Source organism: Nannospalax galili, unplaced genomic scaffold, assembly GCF_000622305.1.
Source record: "Nannospalax galili isolate Female #2095 unplaced genomic scaffold, S.galili_v1.0 scaffold648, whole genome shotgun sequence".
Classification (NCBI taxonomy): Eukaryota; Metazoa; Chordata; class Mammalia; order Rodentia; family Spalacidae; genus Nannospalax; species Nannospalax galili.
This window is the reverse complement of record NW_008360311.1, coordinates 627243-646986: the sequence shown is the minus strand read 5'-3', so window position 1 is coordinate 646986 and position 19744 is coordinate 627243. Positions and strand designations below refer to the sequence as shown.

The 19744-nt window shown below is 46.0% G+C and overlaps 1 protein-coding gene across 7 annotated transcripts in view; it reads left to right on the top strand.

Moving 5' to 3' along the window:
* Plxna2 (plexin A2) overlaps positions 1-19744 on the top strand; it is a 214433-nt gene that overhangs the window by 86243 nt on the left and 108446 nt on the right. For all 7 annotated transcript variants that reach the window (XM_008824794.3, XM_029559479.1, XM_029559480.1 and 4 more), the window contains exon 4: positions 12044-12178. In XM_008824794.3, the coding sequence (XP_008823016.1) occupies positions 12044-12178 (135 nt within the window). The remainder of the gene's footprint in view (positions 1-12043; positions 12179-19744) is intronic.

Here is a 19744-nt window from a genome sequence, read left to right as displayed (position 1 = left end):
CACACACGCCTAATGCGAAGACCAGGACTGTGCCAAAGCAAAACACAGCAGGTGCTGGTGCACACAGCACAATGGGAAGACTTTACAAACATCATTATTTGCAGAGATCTGTACTCCCACCTTTTCCCAAAAGGAATTAAGGTGATTTATAAGAAAAGACTGGACAAACAGATGTAATAATAACTTAGAACTACTACATCCATGCCCCTTCCTCCACAAAAGCAGGGAAGGAAATATACTACCAAGACTAACAGAGGCATAGGACTCAGGTCAGATATGTCCTGGGGGTTCCAGCAGCCAAATCATGAAGGGAAGGGCTATGAGCAAAATATCTGCTTTCTGATAGATGAACTCATTCCTATCTACTCTCTGATGGAAGGAAGCATTCCTATTTTCCAGAAGAGACCATTCCTAGACTTGACATTATCCACACAGTTTATGATCATGTGAGGCGTTGTACAGTATCCAGGACAAGAGTTTAACATCAAAATCAGTCTTTTATATGTAAATTTCATATATTAACTCATGACCATGCCAAGGCCATGACATCCATGCAACAACCAGCATTCAAGGAGTTACTCTCATGGAGTAATAAGCAGTAGAAGCAGATAAGGCCATTAAGGAAAGTGAGCTTGCTGGTTAAGCTTTTGTGGTCGAAGTTTGTGGCTTTCCAGAGTTCTAAGCTGATTCAAGGATAGAATGAAATTTTTAAAGCACCCCGTCGTGCTTGGCATTCTGCTAAAAGTTGAATAAAATGAACTATATAGATTCAACTTGTGCCTCTGGGAATTTATAATTTATGTTGGCACTTAGATGGAGGCTCAGACAGCAGCCTCAGAGTGTTAAAATGACAGACAGTAAGATGTTCACATCACACACAGACAAAGGTGAGCATCTTTTAGGGAGACTAATGGAGCAATCATCACAAAGCCTCTGATTCAGGTCCTTGCTAGAACTGGCTGGCTGTATGACTAGTGGCCAGCTGCCTTGCTTATCTGAGCCCCAGGTGGTTCATCAGTAATGGGAGTTTGGGGCTGAAGCAGTAGTTAGTATAAGGTGCCCAACCCATAGCAGCTTTTAGTGCAGGGCGTGAAGAAGGCAAGGTGGGAACAGAGCTCTCTGGGAGGCTGAGATCAATGCCTCTTCTGAGCCACCCCTTCCTCTTGGTTGAGACTTGCCCAGGCCAGTTCTGGTGGTACTACACCATAAATGGTCTCTCGAGCCAGGATCTTCTCCCTCCCTTGGGTCTGTTTATATCACAGCTTGCTAGGTATCTGTGATCTCCTTTCTCTCCATCTGTTTTCCTTCCTCTTAGGAAATACTCTGGCCCTGGGTAGTGCTCCCTGGACAGTCACTGTTTTGGTCCTTCTTTCCTGGCCAGCTTCATAAACTGCCCAGGTCTCAGCCTTCAGGCCTCTTCTCTGCTTGTTTCAGTATCAGGTGGAATGTGGAATGTTTACTCCCATCTCCCTTGGAAGGATTGTGTCTGGATTGGGTGTCCATTAGTGTTGGGTAACAGTTAAAGGGGTTGAGGATGGGAATCCACATCACCCCCACTCTTTCCAGGTGCCCTCACCTACGGTCTCCTGAGCCAGAGTGCCCAGGTGTTGGCCGAGGGCCGGCATACACCAGTATGATCTTTTGAACGCAACCCCTGGCCCCACCTTCTCTGCTGATTTTCGAAGCTTCTCTGGTACTTCTCAGCTTACTGCCAAACTGTCAAAAGCTCCAAGAGGCAAAGTGCTGTTCAGTTAATGATTGCAGTCCCTGGAGAGGTACAGAGCTCTTTAAAGAGAAGAAAGTGGAGGGGAATAGGGGCGTGGGAGGGGCAGAGGAGGATGCTGTAGTGCTTTACACAAAAGCCAGCCCTTTCTAAGGAGCAGATTAAAAGTGGGCAGGTCTACCCCAGCTGTCTTCTCTGTGGGTGAAGAACTGGAGCCACCCCCTCACTTTTCTCTTTTGCAGGAACTAAAAAAGGGTCACAGTCAGAATGCCGCCATCCTTTGGTGGGTCCAGTGGCCTTAGCGCTCTGGTCCACAGCACAGGCCCTGTGGAGACCTTAGCAGCCCACCCCTCCCTCAGAGATAAACGGCCTTCCCAGACAGGCTGGGAGCTCCCATAGCAAAAGGCCCAGCTGGGTGCACCTACCCCTACCCCTTTTCCAGCCTGCTCCTATGGAAAAGATAGGGTAGGGTGACCCACTGCCCTTTGAAAGCTCCGTTCCAGCTTGGTGTCATCAGGCTGGTCCCATCCACACGTGTAGGTGAATGAAAGCTCCCTGTCCGCCCCTTCCCAGCTCCCAACTCCTTCACATCCCTCTTATCTCTTCTATAGTCCTGTGGGGCAGGTGGCATGGCCCTTTCCAGACTTGTATTCCAGAAAATAGGAATTAGCCTCCTCAGCTGAGTGCTCAGTTGTGGCCCCCATCCCAGAAAGTTAAGCAAATGACCCTGTCATTTATGAGGGGACAACAGCGCTTACAGGAGGAGAGAGGACCTGGGAGGATCTTGAAAGGAAAGTATAAGCCCTGGGAAAGGCTGCTGAGGCAAGTCCTGTGCAGTGTAGCCTATATCCTGTGCAATCTCCAGGCTGGACCTGTCTTGTAATCTTAAGGTCATTTTTCCCTGTGCTGTTCCTGGGTCTCTATCAAGCAAACTCAGGCTCAGCAACAGCTCCTGGGTGTGGTGCCATCCTGGCTGTTGAGGTCCAGGAGGACATAGCACTAGGACAGTGGAAGACTCTCTTTGGTGGCCTGGAGAATTAGAAGAGGCTGAAGAGAAGAGCCCCTGCTGTATTTTGCTGACTGTTAAGCTCGTGGGACATCTTCTCATGCTCAGAGTGAAGGCGGTGAAAAAATTATTCCTCACATAGCCAAGACCAGCCCCACTTCCCTCCAGTTTACCCCCAGTAAGAGCCTGGAACCTGGTGTCTTGTACCCAGCCGCCAGCAGAGGCTGCCTTGCTGGCATTGTGCCCAGCAGCTGTGGGGTGTCCGTACAGGGAGAGGTGGGCATCAAGAAGCAGGTGTCCAGCAGGTGACCAGAAGAGTATCAGCAGTGATGCCAGGGAGCAAGGCTAGCATCTGTCTACTGCAGATCCAGATGATTCTTACTTATTACTCTCCCCCCACCCCACCTTGATCAGTAGGGGAAGCCTAGTAATGAATTAATTAGGGGTCAGTTTTCAGAGAGATCTCATTATTATTAAAGGCCCTCTCTTGGGAGAGGAGATGGGAGATAGTGTGAAGACAACAGCTACTCAAACAGAATCATTTAACAAGGCTGACTGCTCCCCTGTCTGCTGTGCCCTGGGGCTCTCCAGGATGTCAGACACCAGGGCACGTGGGCACCGCAGGGCTAGGGGCTGGGGATGTGCGAAAGCATGAGGGCTTTCTTCCCTTTCTCTTTTTCTGTCATCCTTGCTCTGCCCTAGTTCTGGCCCATTGACCTTAACCCTTACTTTCTCCCAGCCTAGAGGCCCTGGAGCTCTTTCCAGGACAGTACCTGGACTGTGACAGTACTTCCTCTTAAGAGTTCCCTGAGTTCACCAAAATATATGAAGAGCATTTCCAGGGTCTAGATCAGGAAGACCCGTGGAAAGTTGGATGAGGTAGACTGAGAAGCCCTCTTCCCTTCTCTGGTTTACTTTTAGAGACGGGCAGAGACCTGGGAGAATGAAAATGAACATCCAGCAGAGTTCAGACCCTGGCTTTCTGCCCAAGGCTGTGTGACTTCAGGGAAGCCACTTCATCCCTTTATGCTCTGATTTTCTCATTTATAATTTGAGAATAATGGCAGAGCCTACCGTATCAGGTTGTTGTAGGGATTTAGAAAATGTACATAAGAAACGTAGTCTGATGTCTAAGATCGAGGGCTAAATGATGCAAGCTGTGGTAACTTCAGGTCCACTCCCGGCAGCCTCAGCTGGGACTCACGCCTTCAGCCAGCATGTGGTGCAGAAGCCAGCAAGGTGCACAATAGCTCTAATCCTGGGAAAGCAGGGAGCTGTGTACAGCCTAGTCTCTTCTCTGGGTCCTTAGTTTTAAGAAACACAACTGCCTACACTCCCACATGTAACTTCACTAGAAGACACTCCAGCTTCTATGGGTCTGAAAGGCTGGATCAGTGCAGGAAGATGTGGCTTTGACTTAGATCACCAAGGATAATTGGTCTCGAAAAGATGAAGCAAAATGTCAAAGACACAAAGGAAGAAATGCTGGGAAAAAATTGGAAAAGGGTGAAGGCCATGTTAGTTAGGCTCAAATGACAAATGGGATATTTTTTCTATCAATGGGGTCACTTAAGAGTGGGGTGTGTGTGTGTGTGTGTGTGTGTGTGTGTGTATACAAGCCTACCTGTGGGTATGTATGCAATGATTTACTTTCTTTCACTATCCCAAAGCAGTGTATGCTCATCATTTTTAAAAAATATTATGAGACTGAGATAAGCAAGAGAAAGATTACAAACACCTGAAATTTAAGGATTTTGCATACAGAACAGGCAGGATCAAATACGTATTTTAAGAAGATTAATCTGGCAATGTTGGGTAGAATAGATTAGAGCAGGAATATGCTGGAGGCAAGTAGGCTTCTCAGGTTATTGCAGCTGCACAGATAAGAGGCAGTAAAAACTTAGACCCACCGTTAGTGAGAAGAGACATATGGTGTGGGAATGTGGCCTCCATTTCTCTTGGTCACTACACATTTTCTGCATCATGGTACATATATGCCATGTACATTTTCAAAAAGATTTTTTTTCTTTTAAAATCTCAGGCAATCATCCTGCATCCAGACACAGACTCTGGGTCAAATCATGGTTCTCAGAGCTCCAGGCTTCCATTCTGTCACCCAAATGTCACCCTCACTGTTAATGAGAGCAAATGGTTTCCATTCTAGACAAGGCAGGCCAATCACAGACTATTGAAAAGGATAAGTTAATTCAAGAGAGTAGCACCCCTTTTAAGTTCCCAACCCTTTGTCCTTTGCCAAACTGCCACCATGCAAGAGACAGATGCATGACCCTCTCTGCTCCCCAGGGCTGCTCTCCAGCACTAGTCAGATGTAGTTTCCCATCCCAGTATAGGTAATGGCCTCCTGTTTAACTTAGGAGAAACTGAAGACCCAGAGAGGGCAGAGTGAAGGAGAAAGAGTCTCAGAATCAGGCTGACCCAGCTTTGGGTTCTACTCTGCCCTTTGACAGCTGTGATCCTGCTGTATACACCTAACATTTCTTCCTCTGCAAAAGGAGGAGGGGCTACCTCATAGAGTTTTGGAGGTTAGTTATGTTCACACCCCCAACCTTTTGCACAGTGGTTGACATAGACTACTCAATATATAAAGAGAGAAGGCTATCCCAAAGCAACATGTATAGCTAGTCCCTAGAAGTGTTGGCTCCCTTGTTTTCCTCCCTCGAGGGGAGAGGAATCCAGCCTCTCAAATATGCGTATTTCCAACCCTGCAGACTACCCATCCCAGCACCAGGTAGGGAAGGCTGCTCTGCCCTCCACATAGTCCCTTGGGGTCGTTTCCTGCCCAAACCTCTGGGACATCCCCCAGAAAAGAACCTGTGTGAAGTGCAGTAGCCTTGAGTAAACAAAGACTCTCCAGGCTTGGCAGAAGTTCCTCATTCCTCTTCATTAATTCCTTCTCCCTTCCTCCTCACTCCTCCCAATTCTGTGCACTCTGTGTGAGTTATAGCTTTGCCTCTGCATGATGTGATTTCATCTGTGGCTGCTTAATGCTTCGGCCAACCCTCACTGTGTTTATCTTATTGTTTCCCAGAACACTCTAGTGCTTCATCTGCTGGGCAGCTTCTTTTTTCTGGAGCTACAGACCCGGAACCAAGCTCTCTCTCCAACCTAGTCTGTACATTCACCTTACTCAATAAGTGCTCAATAAATGCTCACTGTCCTCAACCCTTACATCCAGTCTATTAATTCTCAGAATGTCCCAAGATGCCAGAGTCTGAAGAACAAGGGCTTCCTCTGGAAACTCCTCTCTGCATTCCAGAAGGAAGCCCTCCCCAGCCTGGCCTGTGAAGTCTAGATACCTCTCACCTTGTTAGCCCCTCAGCTTCATCCTCTTCCCCCCCCCCAGCTCCCAGCTCCCCTCCAGAGAGCCTCTTCCCACTGAGCTGGAATTTTCCAGAGCTCAGGGGGTAGGGCAGCAACCTGCAAGGTGCTCTGGTGCAACAACCTGTGTGTGTGTGTGTGTGTGTGTGTGTGTGTGTGTACCCACAAGTGCCTGCCTATGTGAAACTGTATGTACAAGATCTCGGAGATGAATTTACCAAAGACTTCATCTATAAATAATTCGGGTCATGAAAATCTACAAAAATAAACTTCAGCTTGAATCCTCTCTTGCAACACTAAATGCACAGCTGCAGACACATGCTCATTAACTCACCAGAGTTCCGTGAGAGCAGCACCAGACTCCCCACCTGCCCTCTGTAAAGATCAGAATACATATGTGGCACACTGTACATGGCACACATCACACAGACAGATAGCACGTGGATGCACAACACTACACACGGGTATACAAACACTACACATTACATACACACAAAACACACACACACCATATATCACATAGAGATATGGCACACACCAGACAGATACATACCATATATACATATACCACACATTATATATAGACACAGCATATGTATGTACAGATGCACAAGTGTATACAGGCACACAAACAATATACATCAGACACAGAGAGAGACACACACACATGACTTACCAAACACACACACATACACACACACACACACACACACACACACACGCACCACACCTCACAAAGACATGGCACATGGATGACAAACACTATACATAAGATACAGAGAGACAGACATATCACACATCAATTGTACATACACACCATCACATACATACACATATAGGACACATTTCACACACAGAAATGCATGCATCATGCTATATATCATATATGACACATGTGCACACTGTACTCAGTTACAGATAGCTATGCCACATACAAACACACACCGCTTCACACTGCAACATTCACACTTACATGCTTCAGATACATGTATACAACATGCAAGTCCAGAGTCCTGAGCCAGAGACTGTGATAACCCTAGTGAGACAGGTAGTGGATCTGCTGGTTCCTGAGTAACCTCAGTCACTCTGTGTCTAAAATCTCATCCTCTCCCAAGCACTCAGGTCTAAGAAACCTAATTGCCAAGAGATCTGGGCTCAAACCCAGTGATGCTGCCTTCAGGTTTACATCACATGCAGCATTTTCCACAGATGCACTTTTCTCTCTTAACCTTAGCTTATGCCTCACCTCCAGGAAGCCTCTCCTCAGGGCTGCATATTCCTCCCAGGATCTTCTTGTAAACCTCTCTAGAGACTGCCCTGGAGTTTGTAAATATAACGTGGGCTGTCCCTGTCCCCATCCTGAGCTCCCTGAAGGGAGGCAGAATCATTTATCAGTGTCCTCAGCTCCCTGGTACAGCCTGGCTCGTGGTAGGCATGTAACAGATAAACATGGGACAGTACTGAAAATCATAGCTAATAACTCATTCGTTTACACAATATCCTTTTTGTGCTAGGAGAGGCAGGTGTTGCCACCTTTATTTGGCAGCTGCAGAAACATATGAACAAGTAAAATGACTTGCTAGAAGTCACACAGCCAATTAATGAGAGTGAGAGATTGGGATTGAACCTTACCCATCACCTGGCAGTGCCCATCGAATCCATTTTCCTCCTGAGGGGCCAAAGAAGATCCCTAATCCTACTGCTGACCAGCAGATCTTAAAAATTATTATGAGCATTTCTTCTACTACTAAGAGACTGCCAACCCCCCCAAAAAAAGTTTCCATACTATAGGGCTACTAGACAAGGGGCTGGAGAGACGGCTTAGTGGTTATTACTTGCTGCTATTACACCTGCATGGGGCTAACGGCTGTCTTTAATTCCAGTTCTAGGGGATCTGACACCCTCTTCTGGCTTCTACAGGCATTGCATGCACTATGGTGCACTTATATACATGCAGGCAAAACACTTATACACAAAATATTAATAAATATATATGATTTTTATTATTTTATGTGTATGAATATATTGCCTGCTTGTATGTAAGTATACTCATATAGTGTGTGCAGTGCCCATGGAGGTCAGAAGAGGGCATCAGATTCCCTGGAAATTGAGTTATAGATGGTTGTTAGCTGCTATGTGGCTGCTGGGAATTGAACCCAGGTCCTCTGCAAAAACAGTTGGTGCTCTTAATCACTGAGCCATCTGTCCAGTCTCCATAAAAATGGATATATTTTTAAAAAGCGGTTGAAGAGCCACAGATGCAGTCAGCCAGGGATGCAGCTCTGAATGGGATGTTAAAGGAAAGGGTTGTCATTCATTTCTGTCCAGACACAGCTGTGATTTGGAGGCAAGAAATAACAGTGCTATGGTTCGTTTCTCACCTGGAGGGCCTCCCTCTGGGAGTGGATACAGACCCTCCCCTGGGTTCTACCGCACCCACTCCTGCTCCCAAAGCTAGTACTGTTAAACTGAACTTTTTCCCAAAATTAGATTCTGAGTTATTTTTCCTCAGAAAATAGGTGATGGTCCCAACGTGACTGTGGGGGTCTAAAACAAGAAAAGGTGAAAGAAAATCGGATTCCTAAGCCATCTGTTTACTCTGCTCAGCCACGCTTGCCCTATTGACCCTCTGTGTGAGAGTCCCCCTTCCCTGCACTAAGAACCCAGCTCTGTGAATCCCTTCACCTGTGTCTTCATTTGGTCATCCAACTCTCCTAGCCTCAGGTTTTTCATCTGTAAAATGGGGATGTTACTAGGATTGACAGCAGGGAACTTGAAGGATAAATGAGTTTGTTGTGTTTTGAGCAAATCCAGCATGCTGCAAGAAATAGTTATACAGGTGGTAGTTGTTAATAAACCCACCAGGTGAGCAGTGTCGATCTGAAGTCCACTGAGTATCCCTACCTGGAGGCAGGGCTGTACCTAACCTTTGGTCAGCACTGTACCAAACCGGTTCTCCTGCACTTGGAATGCTCCTGAAAAGGAGAACCCAAGCTGGGCTTGGTGGTCCATGCCTTTAATCCCAGCATTTGGGAGGCAAAGGCAGGCAGATCTCTATGAGAGCAAGATCAGCCTGGTCTACATAGCAAGTTCCAGGCCAGCTGGGGCCACAGGGAGAACCTGTCACAAATAAAATTTTTTTAATTTCAAAAAGCATCCAGGTGCACAAGCTGTGCATTCTATAGTCGTGTCCCAGTAGGAGAGATTCTTAAGGGAACATTTCTGAGTGTCCTTGCATGAATTTAGGCACATTGGATCTCTTCATCTGTAGTAAACTATGAGTCCAGTGCTATACATCTTCTCAGCATTGTACAAGGCTCTTGTAACTTCCACATGCCCAGGAGGTCAAGGCTCTCTAGGAGAGAAGGGGAGCTACTTGAAAAGCATGTTCAGGTGGCTTGGTGCACCTGCCCATGTCACCTCCTTCTGTCCCATCTCAGCTCTTCCACGGATGATTAGATGTCCATACCCCATATGATCTTGTAGTGCTATCCTCTTGGATTGGAGCAGTGGCCTATTTCAATTTATTATTATTGTGGTCATTGAAACCTGACCCTGGGGATACAGTATTGAAGAAAGCTGTCACTTTATGGGACATCACAGAATAGACCAAATCATATGACTTTAAAACTTCCTACTTTTGTTCTTGGACACCCTGAAGGTACCCTGCTGTTGGCCATCCTGTGCCTGGCAAGTGTGTAGGAGCACTCTGAATATCAAGAGATCCCCTGGTTGCTTCTGGCACTCTGTGAATTAGACACCTGCATCCCTCAGCTGACTAGCAAGGCCTTGAACCTCTGGAGGCGATTAAGAATGTGACTCTTTGGGTCAGATACTGACTGGGAAGGTTGTTTCTTCCTATTGTTCACAGAGAAAATTTCACTGGGGCTCAAAGTGGTAACTGCCTCTCAAAGTCTGCCAAGCCAAGGCAAAGGCAGGAGGAAAATCCTTCTTCCCAGGATTTGGAGAGAATGAAATCTAGCTTAGTTCAGGTATATGCCCCGAATCTTCTGTTCTGATTTAGTTTTTAGCTTTGGTATTTGAGAGTTATAAAGACTTGAGTCTGGATTCCCTAGGTTCCTTAAATGACTGTGGTGGCAGACAGGGAATTTTCAAAATATCTCACTAGGTCTCCAGTGCAGTGAAAAGGCAAAGAATTAGCTGTCACAGAAATCAGTAGTGTGTATGAAGCATCTTGTCCTTCGTCCCCAGTATTGCATGGCGCTACCTGGACCCAGGGCCACAGAGGAGGAGCCTGACCCATTCTATATATTCTTTCTGGCTTTGTGTCCAGACTTTGCTGGGTACCTTGGCCAGCACCCAGACTCTGAGAAGGTAGTTGCTCCAGCTGACAAATGGAAATCCAGCTTCCTGAGGCAGGGTTATCTCGGGCATTGCCTGAGGGAGGTGGCCCATTCTGCAGCTCCTAAGTGGACCCAGATCCTTGGGGAGACAAATCACCCTGAGAGGAGAGCAGACATGAGGGCAGGAACACCTCTCTACCTTCACAATGTTGACAGCACTACACATATTGGAAGCAATTAAAGAACAATCCAAATAGGAAGTCAATACATGTTAGCTCGTACATATACAACAAGTAAATCAATTGATTATAATCCTAGGATAAATGTCTGGAAGAAAAAAGGCACCAGCATATGCAGTTAATTAGCTGGGGAGGGTGGGGCATCCTAGAGGAGACAAGGCTTGAGTCTGAAGGTATGCAGGTAGGAGGGAACTGGGGAGGGATCTGGATAGCCACTAAACTGGTATGGAACTGTGTATAGAGCCCATTTATACCAAGGACTCTTTGTCAACAGCTTCTTGCACGAACTTCTGAGTTTTGGCTTTGGGCATACAGGGCTCAGCCAGGTTAGGCTTTCTCTACCACTGTGCCAGCAGCCTTGACCTCACTGGAAATCTCCTAGACATGGAAATCCACAGACTTCATGCCACCAAAACATAGGCTCTGGCCACTCTCTGGCCTGGCCCAGTCACACACTCTCCAAGCCCTGCAGGCAATTCCAAGGACTGTAGGTTGAGAAAACTAGGTTATCTTGCTGCTTCTCCACCCTGACTGCTTCTCGGGAGCTTTTAGGTCCTGTGAAGATGCCTAGGCCCCACCCTTGGAGATTCTGATTCATGGTTCTGGCCTTGGCACTCACATTTTTAAAAAATCTCCAGATGATTCAAGTGTATACTGTGGGCTGAGGAGCCTTGAGAAGACATCCATGTCCTTTCTGTTTACTGTCCTGGGATGAGCTTAAAGAAAGAGTACAACACATCTCCTTAGGTGACCAGCCTGCCTTCACCTGAAGGCGGGAATGCTCCTGAGATCTGACATCTTCAGCCTCCTGATGACAATACAATTTTTAATTATCTGCACAATTGGCCACCACTTCTGTATCAGCCTGTTACAAGTGCACTATATGTAGACATTGACTCTTCATTCTACAGTAAGTGTGCATACACACACACTCCTTACATGCATAGCACACACTCTGTAAACATATGTAGATGCATACAAGAACACATAGGGACAGTCAGAATCTTTCCCATGCATATGTACACAGATCAACTGCCATTAGAAATCCCAGACCAAAATTGGGTGTGGTGATGCATGCCTGTAATCCCAGCACTGGGGAGGCTGAGGAAGGAGGATCATGAATTAGAGGCCAGACTGCCAGACTGTTACATAATGAGATCCATAACTAAGAAAGAAAGGGGAGAAAAAGAGGATGGGAAAGTAACAGAGAAGGGGAGGAGAGAACAGGAAGAGAGAAGGGGATCCCATACGCTGCACACTGAGAGTGCTTGGGAATGGACTGGGATGTTTCAAATAAGTGACCAGACTTCTGTCTAGAGCAATGGCCTAGAGGGCTGCAACTGTCTTCTGTAAACTGCCCCCTCCAGGCAGAAGCAAGTGGCCTAGGGAAAAGCTGGGTATCAATACCGAGGACACTTTGTTTCTCTTGCAGATTCGAGCTGATGGTCCCCCTCATGGTGGGGTCCAGTATGAGATGGTCTCTGTGTTCAAAGATGGTAGCCCCATTCTCCGGGATATGGCATTCTCCACTGACCAGCTCTACCTGTATGTCATGTCTGAGAGACAGGTAAGTGCTAGCTAATACCAGGCTATCCTGAAACTCTGGAAACCTCTGATAACCTGTCACCTTGGTCAGAAATTGTTCTACCCTGCAACAGAGACCCCGAACTTGCTGCACAGGGCTCTGAGAGAGGCTGAGTACCTACAGCATTTATTTGCAGGGAGGCAGTGGAAAGCAGTGGAGCCAGCCTCTTCCCGGAGGCTTTTCTCCAGGCCACAGCCCCTGTCTGGGTGAGTGATGAACAGCCTCAGAAGAACAAGCCAGACTGAGCGCAGCAGCTTGGTGTGATTAGGAGGTAGATTTACTGCTCCTGGGCCCACAGAGTTGCTGCTCATGGGAGCCAAAGAGGTGTAAATAATCCAGGCCTCCAGGCTGGGCCAGCTTTTGGGAGACAAGACTGAGATAGAGCCCTAGAAGGAGATGGGATCTTGGCTTGAGTCTGAGGCTGGTGCAGATGGGGCTGGTCGGTTCTGGAAAGCTGAAACTGCCTGCAGAGATGGGGAACCCCACAAGAGTAGCCAGGACTCTTTGCTGGGTAGCAACTGAGCAAGCCCATCCTCCTGGATCCAGGGAGGGAGTTATTCCCTCAGATCATATTTTCTGTGTATGTGTGTGAGCAGAGGGAACAGTAGGAAGGGAAAGAGGCAGAGAAGATGGGGGCTCACCTCAGGGGGATCACCAGACACCTGGAGGAACAAAACTAAGCAAAGATCTTAAATAAGGCTGGTCATTCCATCCCCTTGAGCAGGGGATAACCATGGCTCAGCAGTAGCTTTGGTCCTTTCCTTTTCCTGGAGAGTACAGGTAAGAAAGGAGGATTCTGAGGGTGTCTCAGACCTGAGGATGCTGACTGAAGCCAGGAAGGTAGTAGGGCTGGAGGACCAGCATCCTTCACGAGGTGTCTCCCAGTGTATGTGTATTTCTCTAAATATTCTGCAAGGATCCCATGTCCTTGGTCAGCTTCACCCTTCCAAGAGTTCTCTGTGCTCCCTTCTTTTCAAATGTAAGGATCTGAATCAGGAGATGACAGAGGAGGAGTGAGGAAGTGGGGAATGGGTGCATGGTGGCATTAACGGAAGCAGTGATGCAGGTCTAACTTGAAAATTACTTTGTGAGTGTAGATGACACAAATCATATGCTAATTGCATACAAATTACATCCAGATCCTCTTGAACCCACCTGCAATTGAGGCATGAACAGGTTCAAGATGGGAACTTGGTAGAACTGGGGGAGGCCTTGCCAACCTAGAGTGTGTAAGGCAATCCCAGAAGTAAACACTGGCCTATTAGCCCAATAAAATAGCTAGTAAGCCTTGAAAAAAAGTTATTAGGCACATATTTATTTGGAGCAAAGTACTGGGGAAATATCAGAACAAATGGGGCTTGGTTGCTACCCTTAATTTGATTACGATCTAATTAAGTTGAGAGACAAGGTCCGCAGAGATCTATCCCGTCAGATCAACTTCTATGGATGCTCTGCATTTTCCTCCTATTCCTTTTTATTTTTAAGACAGAAAGATACTTTTGTGGGGAGGTGTACGTGTGTGCAGATGGGTGTGTATGTGGAGGCCAGAGACCAGCCTCAACTCGGTCCTCGGGCCCCATCCACTTTGGGTTTTTTAAAAATATTTTTTATTTTATTTTGTGTGTATGAGTATTTTGCTTGCATGTATATAAGTGCACCCGTACATGCAATGCCTATAGAAGTCAGAAGACTGTGTAAGAGTTTCTGAAACTGGAGTTAGGAATGCTTGTGAGCTGCCATGTGAGTGCTGGGAATCGAACCTGGGTCCTCTGCTCTTAACTGCTGAGCCATCTCTTAGCCCCTCACTTTTTTTTTTTAAGACGGCTTCTCACTGGCTAGTGAGCCCCAGGGATTTGCCTCTCTGCTTCCCTGGCACTGGGATTAAAGCATATGCTACCATTCTTGACTTTAATTTTTTTATTTTATTTTTTAATTGTGTGTGTATATATGTATATGCATGCACATTAGTACTGGAGCTCTGAGAGGCCGGATATATCAGATCCCCTGGAGCTGGAATTACAGGTGGTTGTTGGCTGCCTGATATCGGTGCTGGGAATCAAACGCGGGTCCTCTGGAAAAGCAATGCATGCTCTTAACTGCTGAGCCATCTCTGTGGTCCCTATTCCCGACTCTTTTTCTCCATGGGTTCTAGAGATCCAACTCAAGTCCTCATGCCTGCATAGCAAACACTTTATTGATTGAGCCATTTCCCCAGTCCCCAGGGTTATTTTTAAAAAAAAACTAAGATACTTAACACAAAAATGAAAGTACTACACAGAAAAAAACAGCCACAAGTTACCAAATCCTCCTGCCCAAAATGTAGTACCCTGTTGACATCTGGCCAACACCCAGATACTTTTGCAGGAGTGCCTACAGACAGCAGGACAGAGGAACAGAGAGGTGGCAGCCATGGCACCAGATGAAAGGGAGGCTAGACCGGCTAAAGAGTTCATGCTGTGCATATTATCTTCAGATACTGTGGCTAAGGACCAGACATGCCTGTCATTCTAGGCAAGAGCTCGCTCTTGTTTTCCTTGAGTCCAACGAAGTATAAAAGCCAAAGCAGCAAACAACAATGACCAATGAGAGCTTATGGAGACTGGGAAGGTGCCAAGGCACAAATTTTGGCAGCAATTCCTTTTCTCAGATGGGATGCTTTTTGGAAATGTATTCAAAATGTGGGGAGAAGAGGATGTAGCTCGGTGGCAGAGCTTGCCTGCATGCTCCAGACCCTGGGTCCCATTCCCAGCACTGTGTTAAAGTGGCTGAGAAGAGAAGCTGAACCTTATTGAGTTCTTGGTCTGTATCTGAGAGCATCAGCCCCAGCCACATCAAGTGCCCACCTATCTTGTTTGTAAATATTCCCTCCTTCCTTCTGTCTTCTGTTTCAAATGCCCTGTTCTTGTTATAGTCCACACCAGACCGATTAAGTAGCAGTCAGTCATGGGGAGTGGAAACTGGAAGCCTTTGTGTTTAATGCCATGGGGCTGTTTCTGGTCAAGTGAGATATTCGTAGGAGCTCCTTGTACCAGGTGGAACGGCGATCAGGAAGCTGCATCTAAGGGGGATTTGTGGTGGATCTCTGAAGCCTGTCATCTGGGGAGCTGTAAATCATGTAGAAATAGGTAGCCAGGTGATTTCAGTGGGGGTAACCCAGGGCTGAGGGCCAAGAGCAGCTCATGAGGCCCATCTGTCTGAGACCATGGAGCAGAGTTCATACTCAGCAGGAACCTCTTAAAGGACACAGCCTAATATGTGTTAGGAGGACAGTCATTAAGAATCAAGTCAGGGGCTGTGTTCTCTTCCCGTGTTTGCTATTAAAGTTCACATGACTTCCACAGCCTCCACTTACTCTTTTATGAATTAAGGACATGAATCAGATACTCAGATACCTCTGAAGCCTCAAGCCCTGAGTCCCATCTCACTAGTTTATATGTGAGTGGCTTTGGACAAGTCACTTAACCTCAGCAACTCACAGGAGCTCAGTATGGGATCCGTTGAGAGAACAAACAAGGAATTTCTTCTTACTCAGCCTCAGTCTACATAAACACTTACATAAGAACTCCATGTGGCCCCTTCCAGCCCTCGCACTTTGTGGCTCCATTACTTGGGGTATAGGAAGGGAGTATAAACACTTGTGTGGATTCTATAAGACCCTGCTAGTCCTTGCTCTCTGTGGTTCCATTACTTGGGATATAGAGATTATGGATGCAGATACTTATTTTGGTCGTTTGAATGAGAATGTTTCCCATAGGCTCTACGTATTTAAACACCTGGCCCCCAGGTATGGCACTGTGGAGGTTCAGGAGGTGCAGCCTTGTCAGAGGAAGCATATTACTGGAGGTGGGCTTTCATAGTTATAGCCTCTCCGCATTTCAGTTTGTTGCCCCTCTGCTTCCTGTGCTCAGCTTTCTGTTCCAGCTGCCTCCTGCCATGCCCTCCACCACCACCATGGTGGACTCTCATCCCTCTGGAATTGTAAGCCGCATCAAACCTTCCTTCTCTAAGTTGTCTTGGTCATAGCTGCAGAAAAGTGATTAAGACAAAACTAGATACTAAGAGTGGGCTAAGAACCTGATTGATCATGTTGTTTGGGAGTAGAAAAGTGATTGAGGAGCTGGAGAGATGCTCAGCAGTTAGGAGCACTGACTGCTCTTGTAGGATGCCCAGGTTTGGTTCCCAGCACCCACGTGGTAGCTAACAACCATACATAACACACTCATTTCCAGGGGATTTAACGCCCTCCTCTGGCCTCCGAAGGCATTTCACAACATGGGTGTACTTACATACATGTAGGCAATACACTCCTATACATAAAAATAATAAAAAAGAAAAGTGATTGAATGCTGTGAACAGACCTTAAGCAAAGGCATGGCTCAATATGTTCTGGGGCGAGATGGAAACAAGGACTTAAAAAAGCAACTGGGATATTTTGGCAAAGAATCCAACTGCCATCTGCCCACAGCCTAAGAACTTGCCTGGGGCAAAGTTAAAAAGTAATGGACTGATTTCTTTGGCAAAGGAAATTTCTTGGCAACTTAATGTCGACTCTGTGGCATGGTTGTTAATGGTTAGTATTATGCATGTCTACAATGGAAAAGAGCAAGTGATACAGAAAGAAATATAAAATGAACAGTTTGGAGGGAGAAAGCTCTAGGAAGCTTAAATATTGCAGCCAGGGTATACCCTGAAGGAGAGGCTGTCATTGTTAATAAAATTAGAGTCATTAAGGAGAGCCCTCTAGATTTGAACTTAAACCATGGGAAGACTACCCTCAGGGCAAGACCCTACTCAGCTAAGCATTCAACTTGTGAAATGGAGTTTTCTGCTCCTAAAAACCACAACATACAAAAGCTGGGCTAATGTGGATGAAGAAGGCCAAGGTCCATCCCAAGCTAGCAGCCAAACATGGCAGTGTCATAGTGGTACAGGTTTTATAGGTATGACAGATGCAAGAGTGAAGGGATCATCAGTTCTTCACAGTTTCGGAGAGCCATTGGAGCCAGGCAGCAGGTAGCAGGGGAGTCCCTTCTTGGAGGCCAAGAGGCCCTGAGAGGCCATTGCATGAAGCTATGAAAGTGAAGCCTGGGTAATAGTGGAGATGCCAAGATGGTGGAGCTGTCAGAGCTGTTGGACATCTGCCAAGGAAAGCTGCATTCAGGAAGTGGTACCAGTCCAAGAGAGAAATGTATATTGTAGGCAGCAAAGCTGGAGAGACTGAGCCATCAAGGCCATTGGAACTATAATCTCAGACCTCAGATGTGGAGCTACAGATGTGATATTTTCCCTGCTGGTTTTTGTTCTTGTTTTGGTCAATTGTTTTCATTCTATACCCATATTACCCCCTTTTGGAATGGGAATGTAGTCTCTGTACCATTGTATGTTGGAAGTATGTAATTTGCCTTTTTGAAGCAGGGTCTCCCAGTAGCCCCAGCTGTCCTGGAACTCACTACGTAGACCAGGCTGGCCTTGAACTCACAGAGACCCGCCTGCCTCTGCCTCCCGAGTGCTGGGACTACAGGCGTGTGCCACCACGCCCGGCTTTGCTTTTCATTTTTTCATAGGGTTAAGAGAATGCCATGAGCCTCAGAAGAGACTTGACTTTTGAACAGTGTTGAGACTGCCAAAGACTGTGGGACTTTTGAAGTTGAACTAAATGTATTTTGCATTATGATATTGCCAGGAGCCTATGGGGTCTAGGCATAGAATGGTAATTTGAATGAGAATATGCCCCATAGCCTCCAAGTATTTGAATACTTGACCCCAGTTGGTGGCACTGTTTGCACAGGTTTAAGAGGCATGGCCTTGTTGAAGCAAGCATGTCAGTGGGGATGGGTTTTCAGAGTTATAGTGTTGCCCCATTTCAGATCATCACCCCTTTGCCTCCCATGCCTACTTGAAGATGTGTGTGCTCAACTTCCTGCTTCATCTGCCTCCTGCCATGCCACCCCACCATGATAGACTCTTATCTCTCTGAAATCATAAACCAAACAAATTCTTCCTTCTATAAGTTGCCTTGGTCATCGTGTTTTATCATAGCAATAGTAAAGTAACTAATACACTTACTGTGAGGGATCTCTAGAGTCTTTCCCGCCTTTGCCTTCTATGGTTCCATTATTCGACATGTAGAAACTGTGAATGATTATTAGAAGTGTGTGACCCAGATAACTAGCTTGGCCTGAGCCAGGAGGTTCAGATTCTAGAACATCTAGTCCTGACTCAGCCTACAGTTCTGTAGGGGCCTGGTCCCTTAACTCCTCTGGGGAGTTAGATTCCTAGCCTTTAAAGATATATGATAATCTAATTCTAACATCTGCCAGATTTTAGATTCATCTAAGGTCCTGGGGTTGGGACTTTTTAAAAGAATATTATCAATAAGTGTATTTATAATATTGCCAAACAGTTGAAAATTATCTTTACTGATGCCTTGTGTTTCCTTTATAATTTCAGTATTATTCTTTTACCTTTATGTTTTAGACAGTTCTGGTGAGGTGTCATGCCAAATCCTTAAGAATGATCCTGGTTCCACCCTCTCTCCTTCAGTGTTAATATATTGGCCTGCCTTACAGGTCTATATTGTGGATGAAAAATGAGATTCTCTTTTCATCATTTAGTAGGTGAATTTGGGTTGGTTGTTGCTCTTTTGATTTTTCTCTGTATGAGTGCTATTATCTTTGGGAGGGTGGACAAAATGACGTTCTAGTAGACGAAGTATCTAATTTGGCTATTTGACATTAATGTTTCGTCTGCTAAATGTGTCTATTTGACATACATTTATAATTTCCTAAATTATTTTTAGTAGATAACTTCGTTATAATTTGAACTGTTTTTCATTTTCTCCATTTTGGTGCACATTTGATACTTAAATTAATTCAATTTTCATGTACTTCTACAAATGCTATATATACCCCATAGTAGCATAGGTGGACTTGAGGTTAGACCACAAGATCTTTCTGAAGGAGAGATGAATGGGATCAAATGCTCATATGAGTGTCTTTCCTGAGCCATCATCACTATGCAGAGAGTAGGACAAAAATCGATATGTGTATTCCATGGATCACGGTAGTATATCCATCTGTTTTCTGTTACTAGTAACAAAATATCTGAGACTAAATAACTTATAAAGTGAAGAGATTTAGGTGCTAAAGTCCAAACAGTAAAGGTCAGGCCCTGGTGTTGGCTCCCTGGCTGTGTCACATCATGGTAGATAACATCATGACAAAGACTATGCATGACAAGGGGAGACCACATGATAAGACAGGAAGCCAGAGACATAGGGAGGAGCCATGCTTGCTCTTTCAAACAACTCTCTTGCAAGAACTAACCAGGATGTTCAGTGTTTTTAATGATCTGATTACATGCTACTAGGCCCCTCTTACAGGCTATTTCCCACCATGATGGGAGGGGGCCTTCTGTAAGTTTACTTTATAACACATACCTCTTCCCTCTACCTTACCTCCAATACTCCATGTTCCCCCACTCTTTCCCAAAGACATGGTACCTACTATACCCTCAGGACCATGGGAGAGTAGGACCAGGTCTCCAATT